The sequence below is a fragment of the Bos mutus genome, chromosome 25 (assembly GCF_027580195.1).
Source record: "Bos mutus isolate GX-2022 chromosome 25, NWIPB_WYAK_1.1, whole genome shotgun sequence".
In the NCBI taxonomy this organism is placed as follows: Eukaryota; Metazoa; Chordata; class Mammalia; order Artiodactyla; family Bovidae; genus Bos; species Bos mutus.
Genome location: NC_091641.1, coordinates 15778182 through 15801260, shown reverse-complemented (window position 1 = coordinate 15801260; position 23079 = coordinate 15778182). Strand labels below are relative to the sequence as shown.

General features: G+C 52.0%; 2 protein-coding genes across 4 annotated transcripts; one reads left to right on the top strand and one right to left on the bottom strand.

Moving 5' to 3' along the window:
- The first annotated feature begins 9098 nt into the window (after positions 1-9098).
- On the top strand, positions 9099-20056 carry TLCD3B (TLC domain containing 3B). Of its 3 annotated transcripts, none has more exons than XM_014477849.2 (5): positions 9099-9223; positions 13946-14029; positions 16939-17173; positions 18265-18360; positions 18996-20056. In XM_014477849.2, the coding sequence occupies exons 1-5, from the start codon at positions 9099-9101 to the stop codon at positions 19281-19283; spliced, it is 828 nt and encodes a 275-aa protein (XP_014333335.1). In that variant the 3' UTR covers positions 19284-20056. The 3 variants fall into 3 exon arrangements, with proteins under 3 accessions (XP_014333335.1, XP_005894533.1, XP_070218414.1); XM_005894471.3 differs by lacking the exon at positions 9099-9223 and adding an exon at positions 12335-13121; XM_070362313.1 differs by lacking the exons at positions 9099-9223; positions 18996-20056 and adding exons at positions 12335-13121; positions 18485-18900.
- Positions 20057-20277: 221 nt separating this feature from the next.
- C25H16orf92 (chromosome 25 C16orf92 homolog) lies at positions 20278-21168 on the bottom strand. The gene is made up of 4 exons (XM_070362573.1): positions 21105-21168; positions 20627-20785; positions 20421-20508; positions 20278-20299 (listed from the first exon to the last, which is right to left on the bottom strand). Exons 1-4 carry the CDS (start codon positions 21166-21168, stop codon positions 20278-20280), a joined length of 333 nt encoding a protein of 110 aa, XP_070218674.1.
- Positions 21169-23079: the final 1911 nt, after the last annotated feature.

Sequence of the window (23079 nt, the reverse complement as noted above, 5' to 3'; positions counted from 1 at the left end):
ACAAAAATGGCCAGGGTCAGGACTTCCCTAGTGGTCCGGTGGCTAAGACTCTGAGCTCCCAATGCAGGGAGTCTGGGTTTGACCCCTGGTCAGGGAACTAGATCCCACATGCCGCAAGGAAGTTCATATATCACAACTTGGGAGAAGGCAATGGCACCCCACTCCAGTACTCTTGCCTGGAAAATCCCATGGACGGAGGAGCCTGGTAGGCTGCAGTCCATGGGGTCACTAAGGGTCGGACACGACTAAGCGACTTCACTTTCACATTTCACTTTCATGCATTGGAGAAGGAAATGGCAACCCATTCCAGTGTTTTTGCCTGGAGAATCCCAGGGACGGGGGAGCCTGGTGGGCTGCCATCTATGGGGTCGCACAGAGTCGGACACGACTGAAGTGACTTAGCAGTAGCAAAGATCCTGAATGCTGCAACTAAGATTGAAGATCCCACATGCCACAACTGAGACCTGGTGCAGCCAAATAAATAAATATTTTTTTTAAAGGAACTTCCCTGGCAGTCCAGCGATTGGGACTTTGCCTTCCAATGCAGAGTACACAGGTTCAATCCCTAGTCAGGGCGCTAAGATCCCACCTGTCTGTTGGTCAAAGTGCCAAAACATAAAACAGAAACAATATTGCAACAAATTCAATAATGACTTTTAAAAAAATGACCCACATCCAAAAAATTTGGAAAAAAAAAAAGAAAAGGAAATTGCCAGGGGAGAGACCTCCCTGGTGGCCTAGTGGCTAAGACTCCGAGCTCCCAATGCAGGGGGCCGGGTTCGATCCCAGCTCAGGGAACTAGATTCCACATGCTGTAAACTGAAGATCTCGCATGCCACAGTTAAGACCCAACAGCCAAATAAATAAATATTTTAAAAAGAGAGAGACTTCCCTGGCAGTCCAGCGGCTAGGACTTTGCCTTCCAATACAGGGGGTGTATGAAATCACCAGGGTCTGTGCCCCTGGTTCCCAGGTCTCCCCTTACCCCTCGACCACACTGAGAAGGTCCCACTGGCTCTGCCACCCCAGCCCACTCAGAGAGAGCTTCAAGTCCAGAAAACCCGAGTCTAGCTGTTCCCAGTGTCACCTCTGTTGAATCTAAGTCTGGGTCAGACTGCCTGCTTAGGGCTGTCTTCTCGTCTGCCCTTATCTTTGCAGAATCCTGAGACCCAAGATGAAACCAGTTCCCACCTCAGACCAGGAAAAGGCTTCAGGTGACACAGGGCCCCGCCCTCCCTTCACCTCCTGCCAACAGAGAGATGTCAGCCTTGGCAAGACCTCTGGACACATCCATGGGCTGCAGTGGCCAAACTCGCCATGGATGGTATTCTGTTCTTACCACGGGCGCATACATTATGCAGGAGGGTGGACAGGGCACCAGGGCTGCTCTTTGCAAGGCAAGCCAGGAGGAGGGGGATGAATGCACTCCTTTGCCAGGGCCCCACTTCTACCCACATCACACCATTCCCTGGAGGCAGGGAGAAACTGACTTCACAATAGCCAAATAGCCATAAGACCTCCCTTTACCTAAAGTTCAAAGCTGGCAATATCAGATAGCCTCACCTGTAGTTTTACACTGGCCCTGGGAAAGACAGTAAAAGATTGTGTCCTTCCATTCACCGTGCGGTGGGTGGGGGACCTGAGATGCAGAGAAAACCCAGGCAATGAAAGACACCTCTGCAGACCTGGGCTTGGATGTGGGAAGGGAACCTAGCAGTTCTGATTTTTATCGAATACTTTCAACTCCCTCCTCTGGACATCAGATAATATTGCCTCCCAGAGATGAAGAAGGGGTTCATCAACCTCCTCATTATGAAAATGAAAGATCTATGCTTAATTACTTCTTATCACTGAGGGAATAAGAAGCTGAGCTGAGTTAGAGCATCAGTAGAGACCTCTTCACAGCCTTGGTCTTCTTTCATCCTAACAGTAAAATGAAAGTGGAAGAAACTATCATTTCCAAAGTTTCTAATGTTACAGATAGAAACAAATTAGGACTCAGTTGAAAAGGAATTTTAGAACCAGGCAAGATATAGGTTTGAATTCTAGTTATGTCTCCATGTGTCTAGGTGACCTTGGGCGAGTCAGTTGACTTTGCCAAACCTCAGCCTTCCCCTGGCAAATAGGGATTACATAAGAAACTGACAAGGTTCATTGTGATGATTAGAAGACAAGTATGTAGAGCAACTGATACAGAAGAGGACTCAAAAAAAAAAAAAAAAACAGAACGACAGGGGGACTCCCCTGGCGCTCCAAAGGTTAAGACTCCACACTTCCACTTCGAGGGGCACAAGTTCAATACCTGGTCAGGGAACTAAGATCCTGCGTGCTGCAAGGTGCGCGCATAAATACATAACTAAGTGAACAACAGAACCATTAACGACTGTCACAGTGAATATTTACAGTGCCACACTGGAACTGTGTTTCCATACATCTCATTCAGTCATCCCCGAGCCCTGTGTAGAGGGCTGCTCTTGTCCTCATTTTGTAGATAAGAAGCCTGAGGCTCAGAGGAGTTCAATCACTCACATAGGTTCTCCTGGTTAGTAAGTGACAGAACTAAGATTTGAGCACAGGCAATGGGACTCTGGGTATTCAACTGAAGCTCAGAGAGGTTCTGACACTTGATGAAAATCACACAGCCAACCCATGAGAGGAAAAAAGGGTCTGGATGCTTGATTTTCTCACTTTAGCTCACCTGTTGTGCCCTTTTCTATTGTACAGATGAAGACTGGGACTGAACTTGCCTGAAACTAACTTGGGACAGATACCAAAAAAAAGCACTAAATAATAAATGATCTGGCATGCTGGCCAGGACGCACCCCAGAGCACAGGGAGGGGGAATTGAACCCTTTCCTGGGTATCATGTGGGAAACAAGCTTATCGTTTACTTATTCACAGGCTTTGATGATAATCACACCTGCACACCTCCGCAGGGCCGAGGCAGCACAGCACCCAGGCAAAGAAGATGTGCGAGTCAGCATATGGACTTAAAGGAGGCTGAAAGAGCGGGGAAACGGTAAACTCCAGGTCCAGGGTGAACTGTGTGACAGGTGTGTGAGGTCCCCTTGGGGGGTGAGAGAGAGACTCACCTGAGGGGCCAGGCTGGGGCAGGAAAGCTGCGGCTGAAGTCGTCGGAGTCTTGATGGGCACGGTGGCAGTGCCACCCCTCGCTGCCCCTCTCCCTGAGGGCGCTGCCAGCTGCTTCCAGAGGCACTGGTAGCTTGGGACTGCACCCCCAGCCAGGACTGGCTGGTATGTGGGCCTTCCTTCTCAGGATGTTCAGATACTCCTAAAACTCCCGACAGGGGACCAGGGTGTGTGGAATGCGTCCCATCTTGGGTTTATTTTAGATCAAGAGTCCCCAACCCCTGGGCCACCGACCAGGTACTTCCCGTCAAATCAGTGATGGCATTAGATTAGAAATATTGTGCACAAACATATAATGAGCTGGAATCATCCTGAAACCACCCCGCACCCCTCTAACCCACCCTATCCTCCCCCGCGCAACCCACTCTCCCCCTCCACCTCCAACCCCCTGGTCATTGGAATAATTGTCTTCGACCAAACCAGTCCCTGATGCCAAAAAGCTTGGGGACTGCTGTTTTAGATGGTACACCGGTCAGAAAGAAAGCGTGTGTGCACAGGCACACACACACACACACACACACTCACCTGAAAGCCATTCTCTTTCCAGTTCTCTTTCAACACGTCTGATTATTCCAGGACAAAGGCTCCTTTTGCTGCCAGAAGCCCTTTAACACCTCTCTATCCTTGCTTGTCTTGTCTTGTTTTTAACAAAGAGAGAGAAGGCCTCGGGCTCAGAATTCTGAGCGTGGGATGATATCTAGCGAGAATGTAAGAACAAGTTTTTTCATTTTATTTTGTTTACCTTATTTACAACAAGTGATATTGGTTTTCAGTTTTTTCAGTACTGATAAAATGTTTCCTTTCAACAGACATGGTTAAAAGCAGGTACTCTGGAACCCAGACTATAGGTTCAAATCCCAGCATTGCCACTTCTGACCTGTGTGACCTTAGGCAGGACACACGACCTCTCTGTGCCTTGATTCCCTCATCTGGAAAAGGAAATTAATAATGACATCTCCAATGGGACTTCCCTGGTGGTCTAGTGGTTGAGACTTCACCTTCCAATGCAGGGGGTGAGGGTCAGATCCCTGGTGGGGGAGCTAAGATTCCACGTCTTGTGGCCAAAACAAAGCAAAACATAAGACAGAAACAACATTGTCACAAATTCAATAAACACTTAAAAGTGGTCCATATAAAAAATTTTAAAAAAATAGTATCTCCCTCTTGGATTATTGTAAGGATTATATTAGTTAAAATATGCGAAGGGCATAGATTAGTGCCTGACATCTGGTATATACTGTGTGTGTGTGTTAGTCACTCAGTCGTGTCCAACTCTTTGCAACCCCATGGACTGTAGCCCGCCAGGCTCCTCTGTCCATGTAATTCTCCAGGCAACAATACTGGAGTAGGTAGCCAGTATAAATGTTTGTTATTATGAGCTTATATGTGGGGGAGGACCTGAGGCTTAATGAACACTTCTTTGGAAATCCCACCATTTCCCACCTGAGGAAGTGAAGCCTTGGAGAAGATGATTAAGCAGCTGAGCAAGGATCTGGGTTGGTCTCTGGATTCCTAATCCATTTACCAGCCATCTCAATCTTCGATAATTAATATCACCTTGCAGCCTCAGCTTATTCATGGACAGAGTGGAACTAGTACTATCTCACTGGATGTTGGGATGCTGTGTGTAAAGACGGTTCAGACAATGAGTTGCTATGATATCTCCTTGAGAGTCCCTTGGACTGCAAGGAGATCAAACCAGTCAACCTTAAAGGAAATCAGTCCTGAATATTCACTGGAAGGACTGATGCTGAATCTGAAGCTCCAATACTTTGGTCACCTGATGAGAAGAACTGACTCATTGGAAAAGACCCTGATGCTGGGAAAGGTTGAAAGCAGGACAACAAAGGAACAACAGAGGATGAGATGGTTGGATGGCATCACCGACTCGATGCACATGAGTTTGAGCAAGCTCTGGGAGTTGGTGATGGACAGGGAGGCCTGGCGTCCTGCAGACCATGGGGTCACAAAGAGTCAGACACGACTGAGCAACTGAACTGATGATGTCTCCTGTGCATTCTCAACAGAGATAAGAGGGTAGAAATTGGTTCAGGGGTGGGGATCTTTTAAATATTGATATTCTGGAGTGGATAGCCATTCCTTTCTCCAGGGGATGTTCCTGACCCAGGGATCAAACCCAGGTCTCCTGCATTGCAGGCATATTCTTTTCCATCTGAGCCACCGGGGCAGCCCTATATAAAGCGCAGATATATAGGTGCCTACAAAGGTCCACATAGTCAAAGCTATGGCGTTTCCAGTAGTCACGTACAGACATGAGGGCTGGACAATAAAAAAGCCTGAGTGCCAAAGAATTGATGCCTTGAACTGTGGTGCTGGAGAAGACTCTTGAGAGTCCCTTGGACAGCAAGGAGATCCAGCCAGTTGGTCCTAAAGGAAATCAACCCTGAATATTCATTGGAAGGACTGATGTTGAAGCTGAAGCTGCAATACTTTGGCCATAATAAGAAGAATTGACTCATTGGAAAAGACCCTGATGCTGGGAAGGATTGAAGGCAGGAGGAGAAGGGGTCGACAGAAGATGAGATGGCATCACCGACTCAATGAACATGAGTTTGAGCAAGCTCTGGGAGTTGGTGATGGACAGGAAGGCCTGGCATGCTGCAGTCCATGGGTTCACAAAGAGTTGGACACAACTGAGCGACTGAACAACAAATACAGTATATCTATGTTATCAAAAGTACATGAAAAATGGTCATTAGGAAACAGAATGTCTAAAAAAGGGTGGGGAAGCAATAGTGAAAAGAAGTTGAGAAATACTGCCCTTAACCAGCAACTCGGGTTGCTACTCATAAGTGGGTTGTGAAATAGGCTTAATGGGCCATGATAAGCAATTTGGGAGATAAAAAATGATAAAAAGGGAAAATGATACAATATAGTGTGCCCTGCACATAATCAGAATCTGAAAGTATTGTGAGAAAGTTTGGCATGTGTGTGCATGTGCTGAGTCATGAAATGTGTCTCTCTGTAAAAAAATGGTGAAAGCCATTGCTCTAAACCACGGTTTTTCTTTTTCTCCCCTCCTTACTTATCTCTCTCAGGCAAGCCCATGCAGCCTTGGACTGTTTTACTCTGAACAGGAAGAACCTGATAAGGAAAGAAACGTGGAAGAGAATGCCCAGATTCCAGTGAAACTAGGGCCCAACCTTTACCAGCTCATGGACTCTCCCCTTCCTCAGTCTCTATTCCAGGGTAAGCCCATGGCTGCAGAGGGCGACGACTGGCCCTCCGCACCAGAGGGGAAAATGGCTTCCTCTTCACTGCCTCCCCTAATATTCCTCCCTCTGCCTCCCTTGTCTCCTTTCCTCTCTGCTCCCACCTTGGAGGGCAGCAGTCCTGTTGACCAGGGTCTGAGTCCCAGCGCTGCCATTTACTGCACAATCCCAGAACAAGTCATCTAACTTCTCCGAGCCTCAACTGGACAGCTATAAAATGGGGGACATTTTTCAAAAGACTGCAGTGATGCTTAAATGGGATAAAGTATATTAGTATTTTAGTGCCTTGTGTTCAGTGAGTGCCCATGTAGCTAACAGGCTCTGAACCCAGGTTATCCATGTTATCTCTATTTAATCCTTGAAATGAGCTTACACAGGAACAGGGAAGGTGACAGGGCAGACTTGCGTCAGGCTATCTGGTTTCAAACCTCAGTTCTGTATCTTTCACATAGTTCTTTCTTTGTGACTGCGGTGTGTCCCTTTTTAAAAGGTGCCTTCCTCATAACCCCACATAATGATTTCAGTTTACATTATTAAAGTGGCCAGCTGGGAAATATAGTTTTTTAAGTAAGTACACTTCAGTCTCCAGCAAAATAAGATGTTAAAGATGGATACCGGTTAGGCAACCAGAGTCTCATTTTCAACAGTTTTATCTTGCTCTTGATTTAACCTTTAATTTTCAAAGGCCCATCCAGAGGAGGAAATATGGAGTAAACAAGTAAGAACTGTTAGCAGAGATAAGCTCTGAAAATGTGGATGACATGTCTAAATTGTGTTCAGTGATGTTTTGTTCCTTTTTTCTCTTAACCTTTCAGTTTCTTTAGGAAAATGAGTTTATGAGTTTTCTATATCCATTTAACATGAGAGACCAATACATTCAGAAAATATGGTTGAAAAAAACCATATTGCATAACCTTGGAAAAGGTACCAGTTCTCTCCATGCCTCTGTTTCCTCACCTGTAAAATGGGTACAATAATACTCCCCATCTGCAGCGTTGTTTTGAAAAAATGACTTAATATTGCTAAACACTCAGATCAGTGTCTGTATAATTAGCATTTAATGAGCTGGCATTATTATCCTAACTTCACAGATGAAAGAATTGAGGCCCACAGAGATTAGCCAACCACCACTCAGGGAATGGAAGAGCCTAAATTTGTTTAACGTTTTAAAAATTCTAGGAATTTCCCTGGCAGTCGAGTGGTTAAGACTCCATTCTTCCACTGCAAGGGGTAAGGGTTCCATCCCTGGTGGGAAACTAAGATTCCACATGTCTCTGGGCACCATTAAAAAAAAAAAAAAATCCAGTTGACCTTAAAATGCACATAGGAGGTTTATGTGTAAATGCCCACGATCTATATAAGGGCATTCCCAACCCCTCAGAAGGCTCCCTGAGGTCTCTTCTCAGTACATCCCACCAAGTTAAAAGCTGTTCAGATTTTTCACGGAAGTTATTTTGCCCATTTGCAACTTCGTCCAAATGGAGCCATACGGTATGTTTCTTTTATTATCCATTATCCGTGGACTCTGAATTTGAAATTCAGATGCTCCCACCCTAGGACCTGCTATCTTAACTGTTATCCTATACCGCCTGTTAAAGCACTGACTGCTTGGGCTGCTCTCATTTCCCCCACCTCCTCTTCCTGTCCCCTCGTTCAGCTCTACCCTTGAATCCTAGTTGTCCTTCAAACCATCAACGAATTCTAATTGATCTGTTCTGTGTTAGACGGTTTCCGCCCCCTCTGCCCCGCCCCCAAGCAGGCCCCTCTGCCATGAAGCATACGATAGGGCACATGTGTCAAGAAGTGGGCCAATAGGAAGATGGCATTTTCCAAACCGTCCACCAGTCCACCAATAGGAAGGTGATGTTCCCGCCCCCTCCAACTGCCTCTGTAGAACTGCCTCCACCTCGTGCCCTTGCAGTTTGACGCCTTCCTTGTATCCTGAAAGGGTCCCCTCAAAGCTGCTTAAGGGGTGCAGGATGGCAGGCCCTTACTCTCTTCATCCTTCCTGGGCCTTTCCCACCCCTCCTTTCCCTGGAGTGGATGGGAGAAGAGGCTCTTCCAGACAAAAATAACATATATGTAAATGTTTTCAAAGGTTTTCCTATTGTTTGTTTGCTTTTTAAATGGGATAATACTTAAGAGTTTTCCTTTTAAAAGAACTTCTTTTTTTTCTAATTTCGGTTATCTTTACAGTCTAAACACCCGCCTCCTCCTTTTTTTCCAATTTCTGAGTGCAGATGAAAGTCACCAGCCTCCCTCTCTAGCCTCCACCTTGCCCTTCCCAGGTGAGGACCTAGGAGAAGGGAGAGGAGACACAAAGAGGTTAGGGTGGGAGGATAGAGCTTGGATGGGGTGAATTAAGAAATCACAGGCACATACTTAGAATCGAAAGAGAAAGAAGGAATTTTAAGGTGTGAGATGGGCTGGGAGGTATAGACCAGCTTCTTTGATTACAAAGAACATAAATTAATGGAACTGGATTGATAAGACAAAATTAGGATGTCCAGTTGCTCAAGGATGAGGCATATTTAAAGTGCAATAAGGATCTCAGATCAGGAAAGAGCTATGCCTGATGGATTTTGATGGTTACAGAAAAATGCATCCTATAGACCACTGAGTTATAGGGATTGGCGGGGATGTGGTCTGTGAGTCTGAGGGACAATGTGCTGAGGTGTTCTCCCAGCCATCTTACCTTCTCTACCCCAGACAGGCATGCCTCTGCTCTTTGTCCTGGGCTGTATCTTCTTCCCGCTGAGCTTTGCTGTCCTCTGCTGGGGTCTGCAGAACCATTCCAACCTGCGGATGGAGAAACAAGAGGCTGTTTTGGTGGCATCCAAGTAAGAGGACAGGGCAAGGACATCCTTCCTGGGGCCAGGGCTGGGGAAGCTGGTCTCCTACTTCCAGGAAGAGTTAGTGATGAGAGCAGAAGCAGGCTGTGTGTGTATGTGAGGGTGGCTGGGTGGGCGTATAGAATCGAAAGACACTCTCTATGGGATCTCTGGTTTCCCAGGTGGTTCAGTGGTAAAGAATCCGCCTGCCAATTCAGGAGATGCAGGAGACTCGGGTTCCAACCTCGGGTCAGGATATCTCCTGGAGAAGGGAATGGCATCCCACTCCAGTATTCTTGCTAGGATAATCCCATGGACAGAGGAGCCTGGCGGGCTACGGTCCATGGGGTCACAAAGGAGTCTGACACAACTTATCCACTAAATAGCAACAACAATGGGATCTCTTGCAAGCCACTTAACCTCTCTGAACTTCAGAGTCCCCATTAGTAAATGGATTTAACAAGAATACTCACCTTCCATTCTTCATGGAATGTTGTGCGAGGGTAAGGTGAATTCACATCTATAGAATAGGGCTAGGGAATTCCCTGGCAGTCCAGTGATTAGGCTTCAGTGCTCTCATTGCCAGGGGCCTGGGTTCCATCTCCAGTCAGAGAACTGAGATCTCATAAGCTGAGCCACCTGGGAAGCCCTGCATGGCCAAAATAAAAATAAAAATAGTTGTTGCAAACTCCTTCAAGTGACACAAGAGATATAGGCTCTGTGCGGACTGCCTGAGCCAGAGGACTACGTTTATCCCAACGGGGGCAGCAACTGCTCGGCTCCAGCCAAGCATCATGGAATTAAAGTGTGGCCCCAGTGTTGTCTGATCTTCTCATTTTTTCTTAAAAGTTGAACTTTTTATTATTATTCCTGGGTCAGGAAGATCCCCTGGAGGAGGGCATAGCAACTTACTCCAGTATTCTTCCCTGGAGAATCCCATGGACAGAGGTGCCTAGCAGGCTACAGTCCATGGGGTCCAAAGAGTTGGACATGATTGAAGTGACCTAGCATGCATGCACACTACAAATTTATGGTCTATTTGACAAAGATTAGTAAAACACTGGTGAACTATCCCCAAACCTTAGGGAGGAGGAGGAGCTGGCAGAAGGCAGAACTTATAATAGCTAGGTGTCTGAAAGACCCCCCCAAAAAAAAAACAAACCCTACCTGTTTTAATCTCTGCTATCCAAAGTGAAGCCACAGCCCCTTCACCAGGTCGGTGGTCCTCAACCCAGTAGTCAGGGTGGCTCGCTGTCACCTGTCCTCGCCCGAACGCAGCACCATCCTGAAGCTTTGCCCATCTTTGGCTTTGGCCCTATGCAAACATGGGTTTGAAAGCCAGCTTTGCCAATTCTCATAGCTGTGTTATCTTGGGCAACTTTTTTGTCTTCTTTTTTTCCCTTAAATGTCTAAACCTCAGTTTCTTGTTTGTAATATAGACAAAGATGCTATAATCTGGGAAGGTTAAATAAGAATAAATAGAAACCACTTCACCCCGCGCCCAGTACATAGTAAACACTCAGGAAGTTGGGTCCCTTTTTCCTTTAAGTGAAGCCCTGAAGCCAGGAAGCTAGGTCCACTGTTGACTCTTAACTTCTTAACTTCTGCTGCCTAAGGCCAGAGACTTCCCAGGGTCTGTTTCCACAGCAAGCCACTAGAGGGCAGCACAAAATAGCAAATCCCAGTCCTTTGGTTAGGCTTTGGACAGGGAGAGGCAAATCGTACAGTTGCTATGGAAGCATATCTTAGGGCAGACTTGGAAACCAAAGTATGGTTTTGGTAGCAGGACCCCACGTCATGCAGAAGTCTACGGGGAGGTTGAGTTCAGGATGAGAAGGCCGAATTCTAGGGAGGCGGCATGAAAGTGTGAGAAGCTGCTCAGAGGCCGGTGTAGTTCTGGCTGAGTCTCTGAACTGCAGCGAGACCGTGGCCAAGGCACTGGGCCTCAGTTTCCTTGCAGTGGACTGAGGGGCTCAAATCAGGGGCCTTTCCCCCATGGAAACTGGGCTGTGAAGTTGCAGAGGAAGGGGAGCTGGGACCATCATAAACCTGACGAGGAAGAGAGTGACCAGGGCCTTGAGGAAGCCAGGCAGCCTGAAGGACACAGGCAGGGGCATCCTCGGGCTTGAAGTGAGTTTTCGGAGACACTGTGCTTCCTCTTCAAAGCCTGCCACCCAGTATGAGAGGGCTCCTGTCTTCTTAGCTACCTGGTCTTAGGGAGAGTCACTGAAAGCCTCGGGACTATTGCTTGACCTGCAAAAAGGAGATACATGCAGTTACCTCAATGCTGTTACAGTAGTTAGAGGTGGTCACGGGACAGTCTCACAGTGGAGTTGGGACCCAGAGGCACCTCATGTTAAAGTATGTGTTGTTTTGTTTTTAGTCGCTAAGTCATGTCTAACTCTGAGACCCCATGGACGGTAGCCCCACCAAGCTCCTCCATCCATGGGGATTCTCCAGGCAAGAATACTGGAGTGGGTTGTCATTTCCTCCTCCAGGGGATCTTCCCAACCCAGGGATCGAATCAGCATCTCCTGCATTGGCAGGCATGTTCTTTACCATCTGAGCCATCAGGGTCTTATACCTCAGAGTTTTGGAGGTCTCTGAATCTGATACTGTGTTAAGGTGTATTTTTATTCCCATCCATTCCCTAAACTCAACTTTCCGAGACAGCGAGCTGCACTAACTTCTGGTCCCTTCCCAGGGAATCTTCTTACTCTCTGTGGGAATGGGTGCCCCTAAGCTGGGACCCCAAGGCAGCTGAAGAATAAGTATTGAGAGGCCTTGGCGGAGGAGGAGATGGCAGGCATTTGCAAACTGCTGGTGGGAAACGGGCTCAGGCCCATCTTGGGGCCCAGGGCCACCCTCCCAGCTGGCCAAGGAGCCCCAGAGGAGAGCAGTCCGGCCCTTGGCCCTTGTCCTCAGCAGCCCCCTGTGCCTGCCGCAGCGGCTGTCTCTTTAAGGGCCTCCCCCTCCCTCTTTCTCTGCTCCCCCCATCTCTGTCGCAGCCACTGCTGTGGCTCAGAGCTGCATGGGGAGACGCCGCTGCAGGTCCGGTTTCTGGGTGTCTGGTCGGTGCCATCAACTCCCTCCTCCTCCCCCCGCCCTCCCCAAGCTGGTGATTTCCCCTCCCCCCGCCCCCTCCCCGCCGAGGGGGCAGGGGGCTGGGCCCGAACTCTCCATAATGCCCCGGGGCTGCCTCTGGGCCGGGCCGCGGGCACTCTGGTGGCAGCGAGAGGCGGGAGAGCGGTGCTGACCGCTGACCGCCTGCCCGGCCGCTCCTCGGTCTCCCTCCCCTCCCTCCCTCCCTCCCCTTCAGAGCTGGCACCACAGTCCCACCCCCACCCCCACCCCGCCCCCTCGGGCCCTCCCAGCCTCTCCACGTAAGCCCCCCCCCACCTACCTCGCTCCCTCCCCTCCCCCATCCGCAGCCTCCTCGTCCTGTCCCCTCTCCCTCTGTCCTCTCACCCAGTCCTCTCCTCCCCGGCTTGCTCCCAACCCTCTGGCTGGCTCTCTCTGGCTCCCTTGCTCGGATCCTCCCCTTCCCCCAGTCTCTCCCATCTCCCCAGTCTCCATCTAACTCCCTTTCTCTGATCCTGGGCGGGTAGGGCTCTCCAGTCCCATCCCCTCCCCACCCTGTCTGTCCCCTTTGTGCCCCTTTCTCTTCTTCTCTCTCCTTCCCCGGCCTGGCGTCCCTTCTCCACCCCCATAACTCCCTTCAGCTCGGTCTCCCAGCCCTTTCCCAGTTGCTTTCGGGCTTCCTGCTGGAGGGCTGAGCCACCATGCTGACCCCCATGGTGGCCGGGGGGGTGGTGTTCCCCGGACTCTTCCTCCTCTCCAAGAACACGCTCCAGCGGCTGCCCCAGCTGCGCTGGGAGGAGGCCGACGCGGTCATTGTCTCAGCCAGGTAAACTGCCTGCCTTCCCTCCGCCCCCTCCCCTTCCCAGGCTGCATGGGGATGGAAGGGACCCTTGGCCGGATAGGGACCAGGGGCTCCTGAAGTGGTCGGTGGGCTCTGCCTCCAGCTTCCTTCTCTCTGCGCTGCCTTACTCACTGTCCCAGGAGACCTCATCCAAACCCAGCCATCTGGTCTACTAGGATTCAGTCTGCTCTGCTTCCCTTTGCCATTCAGCCTCCTACCCTCCAAAACAGGGCTGGCATGTGACCAAAACATTCCTATAGGATACTAGGGAACACAGGAAGGAGCCATGTATCATTGGGGGAGTTGCTGTGTCTGGGGGAATGAGGGACAGATAAGTGAACGGTGGAACTCTGCACAGTCCTGGAATGCGGGCCAGAGTTGGGGAGGGGAGTGTGGTGGCTGGCAAGCAGAGAGCGGGAAAGTAGCTGGGAGGGGAATCAGGGGCAACCGAGGGGCCAGGGATGACCCACGATGACTAGGCAGCTGAGAGGTGTAAGAACAGGCCCAGGGCTTCCCCCCACCGTCCTGTGCTGTTACCCCCTGACCCCTGTCCCTTCCCTGGAAGGGACCTTGTTATCTGCCACTGGTTCTCGGCATTGTCTCACCTCACGATGACCTCCTGGGTGTCCTGAGAGGAAGGCAACTCCGTAGCAGTCCTGGAGGCTGAAGTGGTGGGGCTGAGTCCCAGGCGAGGCAGCCTGGGGAAAAGATGGGCAGGGAGCACCCGAGAGGCACAGAAGCTGGACAGTAAAGAGGAGGAACCAAGGGGCACATCTCCCTCCTTTACAGCTACTTCCTCTTCCTCCTAGGCTAGTGTCCTCTGTCCAAGCTGTAATGGCCTCCACTGCTGGCTACATCGTCTCCACCTCCTGCAAGCACATCATAGATGACCAGTAAGTGCCATGAGACCACCACTTCCCCCATTCCAGCAGCCTATATGCATGTGACCCTTGAGTGGGGTACAGATCATCCGGGGGACTCCCTCAGTGAACTCCAAGCCCTTAACTTGGGCTTGAGCAAGTTAACTACAATAGCTGCAACTCAACACCCCGAGACAAATTTATCCACATCCTGTCCTTAAAGGTCAACACCAGGAGGAGAAGTGGGGAGCAAAAAGGATTCTCAAGGCAGCTCCTAGGTTTCCCAGCCTCTTGGATCATAGTAGGTTCTGAGTGTCATTTCCTCCCCGCCCTCCTCCCACTCTTTCACCCCCTCAGACCCCATTTCCAACCAGTACCCAACTGGGGTGCTTCCCTACTCGTTCGTGCCAGGCTCACCCCTCATCTCCTCCCAGAATCCAGGTGTCCAGTGCCAGCTCCGTGCGTGAGAGGGACAGATGACACAAAACAAGGCCACCAATGGTTAGACAGTGGGGTGGGGAGTGAAGGGTGAAGAGGCCAAATTTTGGCACTCGGAGCCGATGCAGTGCCTGGTGCTTGCCAAAAGAGCCCAGGCCGGAGACGTGGGGCAGGAGGAGGGAGGAAAGGGGCCCTGTCCGTGGTGCTGACGGGCCAGCTCAAGGTGGACCCAGGCTGTCATTGCTGCGAGTTGCCTGGGAGGGTGCTGATGATGCCCATGCTTAACTTCTGATCCTGTTCCTCCTCTCTGGTGGCTGCTGAGCCCTGGGGACATGGTCTGGATGACCTGACCTAGAGGTGTCTCCTCTTTCCCTTGAATTCCTTCATCTGCGGAGTGAGGTCCACCCCTATCTGGAAGGGCTGCTGCAAGGAGGAACTGACTTTGTGTCAGAAGCCTACAGCAGTCCTGGCCATACAGAGTGGATGCTAAACTTCTTCAGACCCCCCCCCCGGGGACTTGGCTTCCTCCTGCCCTTTTCCCCCATTTCCCCTCCTGAGTCCAAGAGGAGCCTGGATCCTCCCCCACCCCCACGTTCCCTTCTCTCACCTTCTCACAGAGGTCACCTTCCAGCTCTTACATGTTCTCCTCCCCGTCCCCCTAGTCCGTCCTTGTCCCTCCCTACTTAATCCTCAGGTAGGTGGGAGGATCAGGGTTAATCCAGGGGCAACAGCTGTTCTTACCTCTGAGCACCTAATTGCTGAAGAGGGTGGGGATGGGTTTAACCCTTCACACCAGAGCCCAGTGGTGTCACCATGTCTGCTGTGGCTGACTCCCTAGGCCACTCTCTGCTCTAACTTCTCTCAGGCCATTTGGACCCCTTTCCACCTTCCTGCCTTTCATCTCTAACCTGGGCTGCCGCTTCCTCTCCTCTCTCTCTCCCTCCCTCGCTCCTGGTCACGCACTCCAGCATGGCTCTCTGCTTCTTTTTTCCCCTAAAATCACCCCTTCCAGGCCAGCCTTCCCCAGGGTTCACCTTCTCCTTTCATGTCAACCCTGGTCCTTAGCTGGCCCACCCCCAGGTCTCACTCCACTTCTCCCTTCAGCAGCCCCTCTTATTCAGTCCTCATATTTGCGTGCCTTCCAGCTGACTTTGTTTTCATCTATCTGCCAAGCCTGGGGAGTACCGCTGGGTTTGCCTCTTAGACCTCCCGCCCCACCTCGAACCTGTCACAGGACTACAGACTTCTGAGAATGCACTCCATGTGCTGACTCAAGAAGAAAAGTGCAGTGTTGCATATTCATGCACTTTTCATTTTTGTTTACTCTCAAAGCACACGGAACTTTCTCTGCTCTTGGCTCCTTTTGCTCAGCGTTTTCTTCTTAATGCTTAGCTGTACCTGAAAAAACAAGAGGTGGGGCCACATTTGGGCAGAACAAGCAGCACTGACAGCATCACCAGTTTCCATCCCAAATCTTCTAGAGGGCAGCAGGGCTGAGAGTGAGGGCTATGGAGCCAGACTTCTCATGTTCATCCCTTGGTCCGGTGACCTAGCCTCTCTCACCTGTAAAATGGGGTGACAGTCATACTTACTTTTCACAGGCTTTTTGTGGGAAGTAAATAAGTTTGTGCTTGTAAAAGATTTAGAGTATTGGAATAGGGCCCTCGTGTAATAAGTAGTCGATTAATGTCAGTCAAGGCTTCCCTGGTGACTCAGACAGTAAAGAATCCGCCTGCAATGTAGGAGACGCAGATTTGATCCCTGGGTCAGGAAGATCCCCTGGAGGAGGAAATGGCAACCCACTCCAGTAGAATTCCATGGACAGAGGAGCCTGGCAGACTATAGTCCATGGGGTTGCAAAGAGTCGGACACATGACTGAACCACTAACACTTTCACTTAAATGTCAGCCAGTATGATCTCTCCCCACCATTCCTACCACTTCTGCTGTAATTTGTCCTGATCTCTGCTGTCTCTTAGAGCTGGTCTGGCCTGTTTTCTCACTCTGTCTCAGCCCTCAGTTCTGTGACTGTCTTTTGGTCTGTCTGCCTTTTTCTCCTAGCACATTGCAGAGAGACAGAATATGAATGAATTAATATGAAAAATGAGTGAGAGGCTTCCCTGGCAGTCCAGTGGTTAAGACTGCTTGCTTCCACTGCAGGGGGCACGGGTTCAGTCCCTGGTCAGGGAACTAAGGTCCCACTTGCCATGTCGCGTGGCCAAAAAGAAAGAAAGAAAAAAATGTGTGCATTCTGAGCTCAGTCCGGGTTTGAACCCCAGCCCTATTGCTTACCAGCTGAGTGATCTTGTGATCACTTGGGCAAGTTTCTTGCCCTCCACCTTGGGATTCCATTGTGTCATTTGAGAGTCTACTTCTGTCTCAGGGTTCTTACAAGTATCACTGGAGATTTGACTCCTGTGATGCATCCAACATAGCCCCCAGCACTTGGCAGCTGCCTGTCCATCTCCTTCCCTTATTGACCCCACCCCTCTCTCTGCCCGACAGACACTGGCTCTCTTCCGCCTACACGCAGTTTGCAGTGCCCTACTTCATCTATGACATCTATGCCATGTTCCTGTGTCACTGGCACAAGCACCAGGTCAAGGGGCACGGAGGGGACGAAGGCAGCACCAGAGCCCCGGGCAGCACCTGGGCGGTGGCACGTGGTTACCTGCACAAGGAGTTCCTCATGGTGCTCCACCATGCGGTCATGGTGCTCGTGTGCTTCCCGCTGTCGGTGGTGAGTGGGGGCTGCTGGGAACTAGGGCCCTGTGTCCTGCTTATGCTGGTACTGCAGGAGCCTAGGAAGCCCTGGGTCCAGGTCCCCGCAGGATGAAGTGCCCCAGGGAGGGTTTCCTGAGCTCCAGCCCAGCCCCAAACAGCAAGAGGTTAGATCATGCCCAGCTGTGATGTTTTGGAGCTGGTAGCTCAGTTGGTAAAGAATCTGCCTGCAATGCAGGAGACCTGGGTTTGATTCCTGGGTCAGGAAGATCTCCTGGAGAAGGAAATGGCAACCCACTCCAGTATTCTTGCCTAGAGAATCCCATGAACAGAGGAGCCTGGCAGGCTACAGTCCATGGGGTTGCAAGAGTCGGACACGACTTAGCAACTAAACCACCAACCACCACCACCACACACCACTGCAGGCTTCCCTGGTGGCTAAGATAGTAAAGAATCCGCCTGCAGTGTGGGAGACCTGGGTTCGATCCCTGGGTTGGGAAGATCCCCTGGAGAACGGAATGGCAACCCACTCCAGTATTCTTGCCTGGAGAATTCCATGGACAGAGAAATCTGGCAGGCTTCAGTCCATGGGGTCGAAAAGTATCAAACATGACTGAGTGACTTTCACACACATGTACACACACCACTGCCTCTGAGACTCAGGGCTTCCCAGGTAGCACAGTGATAAAGAATCTGCCTGCCAATGCAAGAGACACAAGAGATGTGGGTTCAATCCCTGGGCTGGGCAGAGCCTCTGGAGGAGAAAATGGCAACCCACTTCAGTATTCTTGCTTGGAAAATTCCATAGACAGAGAAGACTGGTGGGCTACAGCCCATGGGGTCACAAAGAGTTGGACACAACTGAATGACTGAGCACACACACATGCCTCTGAGACTCAGTATCCTCATCTGTAGTATCATGGATATCATCTCACCTGCAGGAAGGTTGGAGGGATACGGGGGGTTAGTGCTCCCAGATTTGATACTGTTCATCTGTGCTCAGACTTTCAGAGTGAAGCATCTCCAAAAGGGACAGAGAGGAGACAGGGAAGGAGGACAGGTGTTGCCAGGAATCCAGGCTCAGGCCAGGCTGTTTCCTTCTCCTCTCAGGTGTGGCGTCAAGGGAAGGGAGACTTCTTCTTAGGCTGCTTGCTGATGGCAGAGGTCAGCACCCCCTTCGTCTGCCTTGGCAAGATTCTCATCCAGGTGAGAGGGCGCTGAGGGTTTACTAGCTTGAAGGGAGGATCAGGGAAGGGTTGGGCGCTTTTAGGAACCGATCTGGGATTATCCCCTGGTGGCTTAGTGATAAAGAATCCACCTGCCAATGCAGGAGACACGGGTTCAATCCCTGGGTCGAGAAGATCCCCTGGAGGAGGAAAAGGCAACCCACTCCAGTATTCTTGCCTGGAGAATTCCATGGACAGAGGAGCCTGGCGGGCCACAGTCCATGAGGTCTCAGAAGAGTGGGACAGGACCTAGCAACTAAAAAAACAACTGGGATTTTTTAAAGGACAGGTGGAGTCAGGTCTGGGAGGGGCTATCAGGTAGGATATAGGGGAGCTGTCAGGGCAGAGGGAGAGGGGGAGAGGGGGCGGGTCCTGGGGCCCCTAACCTGGCCCTGTCCCAAGGAGGGAAGGCCGGTAGGTGGGCGGAGGGGGAGGTGGCCCAAGGGGCTGAGTAGGGGGCGTGGCCGGAGGCCCTGACTGCCCGCCCCGCCCCCGTGTGCCTTCCCCGCCCCTCTCCCCGCCCCTGTCTTCCCGCCCCGCCCCCATGTGCCTGCCCCTCCCCTGTCTTCCCGCCCCGCCCCTCACCCCGCCCCTGTCTGCCCGCCCCACCCGCAGTACAAACAGCAGCACACCCTGCTGCACAAAGTGAACGGGGCCCTGATGCTGCTCAGCTTCCTTTGCTGCCGGGTGCTGCTCTTCCCCTACCTGTACTGGGCCTACGGGCGGCACGCGGGCCTGCCCCTGCTCGCCGTGCCCCTCGCCCTCCCTGTCCACGTCAACCTGGGCGCCGCGCTGCTCCTCGCCCCGCAGCTCTACTGGTTCTTCCTCATCTGCCGCGGGGCCTGCCGCCTCTTCCGGCCCCGGGGCTCCCGGCCGCCCTCTCCCTGTCAGACCCAGGACTGAGGGTGGGGCCGAGGGCGGGGGACCCTCCCCATCCCACCCCCATCCCCACTGCGTGGGAACAGGGCTCTGGGGCCGCTGGGCTAGGAGTGGGAGCCAGGGGCCTCTGGCCCTGACAGCCCCCCGGAAACTGACAGATGGACTCCGACGGGGTCGGGTCACGTCCCTTCAGGGGCTGGGGGCCGGGACCAGGGGAGACCGAAGGCAGGAAGAGGGGACCTCTCCCCACAGTGCCTGAGCCGAGGGGTCGACCCCCTCCTGCATACCCCTTTCTCCATCACGTCCCCTGGGCCCTGGAGAAGCGAAGAGGAAGAAGGCGCACCCCTTCCCATCCGCTTAGGGCTTTTGAGGCTGTGGGGGGTCTGAGGGGACCAGGACTCAAAGAATTGTGGGGGAGGCCCTGCTGCCAAGGCCGTCCCAGCCCCCCTGCTGCAAACTCCTCTGGGAGGGAGGCGACACCCCCTCTAACGCCCCTGGTCTAGTCATCTCCACAGCTTCTCTCCAAGGGAGGCCAGCCTGAGGAATCTTATTTATTTTATTTATTTATTCAAATTTGTTGGGGTGGGGGGAGGGAGGTGGCTGCTACCCCCCAGCCTTCCCAGTGCTGAGCAACCCCGGGGGGCAAGTGGGAGAGCACCCAGACCCTTCCCTGTTAAGCTGACATCTTGCCCCCGGGCCCTGGCATGTCCCTGGTGCTACAGACTTCTCGAGGCTTTCTCCAGTCTGGGGTCGGGGGGACCCTGGGAGGTGCTTTACAGACTGCTAATAAAGATATCAGCGTGAACGCCACCAAGGCCCTGTCACCCAGTTCTTTGGGGTTGGGGAGGGATCAAGAGTCTGGGGGCAGACAGAGCCATAACAGGTTGACTGTGGGACAGGGCAGGTCCCCCCAAGCTGAGCAGTCAGGGAGAAAGAAGCAAGGACTCTTATTACATCAGCAGGAGAGGAGAGCAGGCATGGGTGCCCAGGGCAGAATCCAGGGCTCTCCTCTGGCTTTTTAGGCCCCTTTCTCACAGCTCCTGTGGGGTGTGGAGATCAGAGGTTGGTGGTCACGCTGCCTCCCTGGGCTTTGGGTCCCTCAGCCTCTTCCCTGCAATGCTCTGGTGGGCGGTGGGTGAGGGGGTGAGGGATAGACCTTACATGTGAGTGCAGAACTGGAAAAGCAAGAAGAAGAAGGCCACCAGCAGAGCACCGACCAGGATGTGATGGAAGAGCCTGGAGTCAGAATCTGCTCGACAGTGACGGGGAGACAGGGGACCCTGGACTTGACTCCAACCGAAGGGCCAAGGGTGGACATCCTCCAGGCTCTGGCCAGGAGGACAGCCCTTTCTCAAGCTGGGTCATACCTGAGTTAGCAAAGATGACCGGTTTCTCTCCAATGAACTGGGCCACGGCCAGGAGCCTGGCTTGGTCTGAGTCTGGGTAATCAAAGAAGTCAGGTCTGTCTAGGAAGAGCGGAGATTCTGCTCCCCGGCCCAAGGCCTTGGCACTCTCCAGACTGGGTGCTGGGGACACAGAGCGAAGTCTATGAAAGAGCCAAGCAGAGCCCTGAACCCCACCCAAGAGGCTGAGACAGACCCAGGGCCCTGCCAGGCCACACAGCCTTCGTGTAGCTGTGGAGGGCCTTGATTTTGTTCCCAGAACTTCTTAGGGGTTGGCTGAGCCCTCCAGGAGAAGGCCTGTGCTGGGCAGGGAGGATGGGATAGAAGTGTGGAGAACAAACAGAAGAGCCGAGGCGTGGCCTCCCAGCCTCTGGGGGCGGGGGCCGGGGTGTGGGGGTCGGTGGCGGCATTGACCCCGATCCCCAGCCTTCCTCCTCCCCACCTGATTCTAGGGGCCCCAGCCTGAGCAGCCATATCCACACCCACACCCACTGCCCTGGCCTCATCACCCCTCCACTCCTGTGAAGAGGTGAGAGTTCTGTGATGTCACAGCCCAGAGCCATTCTGATTACACACTCTAGGGTGAGGGGAGAGAGGAAGTGCTAGGATCCAGGACCCTCCCCCACAAGCCCCTGGATTCAGAGGGGAGAGGTTGGGGCTCAGAGAGTCTTCGGGTTGATGCTGTTGATAGAACAGTAAGAGTGGAAGCCCCAGGATTTACAAATGAGGAGCTTGGTGGGACAATTTGCTGAAAGCCAGAACTGAGGAAAGCAGCATTTGTATAGCAGGCACAGTGGATTGGTGCGGGGGGGATGGAGGACAAGGCTAAACATCTCCAGTTACCCCCTTGGATTGACCGCAGATAGCATTTATTGAGCACTTGCCACGATGCCAAGTACTTTTCATGGACTGACTCATTTAACCATCATAACATCCTCTAAGGTAGGTACTATGTCCTCATCTTACAGAGGAGGGAGCCAAGACAGAGAGTGGTGATGTAGGCACCACACACTTCCAAAGGGCACCTATCTTTTTCCCTGGGCCCCCTCCTTGCCTTGTGTCCTCAAATGCAGGGGCCCAGGGATCTCCCGCATGACCCAAACTCCACCTCTTGGTGCTCCGCTGAGGACAACGCTGGGGTTAGCCACCTAGAGAAACAACAAGCATCTCCGCTAGGTGGCAGCAGTGTCTATGTCTGCCTGTCTGTTTCTCTCTCCTTACCTAAGGAAGACTCGGCTCCCAGTTTCCAAGCCCTCCCTCATCCCATCAGGTTGCCTCAGGGGGAATGGCAGGCTTGGGGGTGGTCAGAGGAAGTCCCCTGACCCATCTCGGGGCAGGTCTCTGGTCACGCCTAGAGGCTTCACAGACTCCCCGTCTCTGGGTAGGCTCCCCCACGGTCCATTCTGTTTTCCCTTTCTGGTTTCTTTTTTTCCTTTATATGTCACTTTCCAACAGTCACTTTCACTCTTGTGGGCTTCCCTCAGCGTAATAGTTAGCTTCCCTTCGATTGGCAGGTAGGCCTGTCTGTCAAACATCTGTCCCGCTCCATCCAAGCCCAGGGAGACTTCAGGGTCTTCTTGGTTTTGCTACACAATTGCCTGTTCAACAGTGTCTGACAAGTTCTGTGACATGCCCCAGTCAGACATGTGTCTGCGGTGTGTGAGGTCCTCTGTCCTATGGAAGGAGGCTCCTTCCTCCACTGGATCCCCACCTTCATCTTTCCGACCCTCAGGGACTACCCACCTATTCTCCTCACAGCAACCCTGGGAGGTACTTGTCAGGGTCAGCGTCTACTTCCTAAACAAGGAAAAGGTGCAGAGAGAAAAAAGAGGGGAAAGGAGGAGGCCGACTAACATCTACGGGGCCTTCTGGGGAACTGGCTCTGTGTCTATGTGCTCAGTCATGTCCCACTCTTTGTGACTGCATGGACTGCAGCCTACCAGGCTTCTCTGTCCATGGGGTTTTCCAGGCAAAAGTACTGGAATTTGTGGCCATTTCCTTCTCAAGGGATCTTCCTGACCCAGGGATTGAACCCTACATATATCTCTTCTCAGAAAAAGGAAGTGACTTGCCCAGTGTCATGTGAGGGGCATCAGGGACTCAGCCTGATTCCTAGCTCTGGCCCAGGGCTCCCTCTGCAGGCCTGTAGGCAGTTGTCCTCCAGGACTTAGCTGGGAGAAGGGGTCCTGGGAGAAGGGATCCAGACTCTTTATTTAGCCTTTGGAGTGAATTTGACAGTTTCCTGAGTTGCCTCAAAGGAACACAGCTGCCCTCTCTGCCAGAAAAGGCCCTTTGGACACAAGCAGTGAATTATCCATTCATTTATTCATCCAACCATTAAATAAATGTATCGAGCTCCTGTTATGTGCTGGACTCTATTTATGGCTTAGATAGAAATCACCAGGGCATGGTCTCTG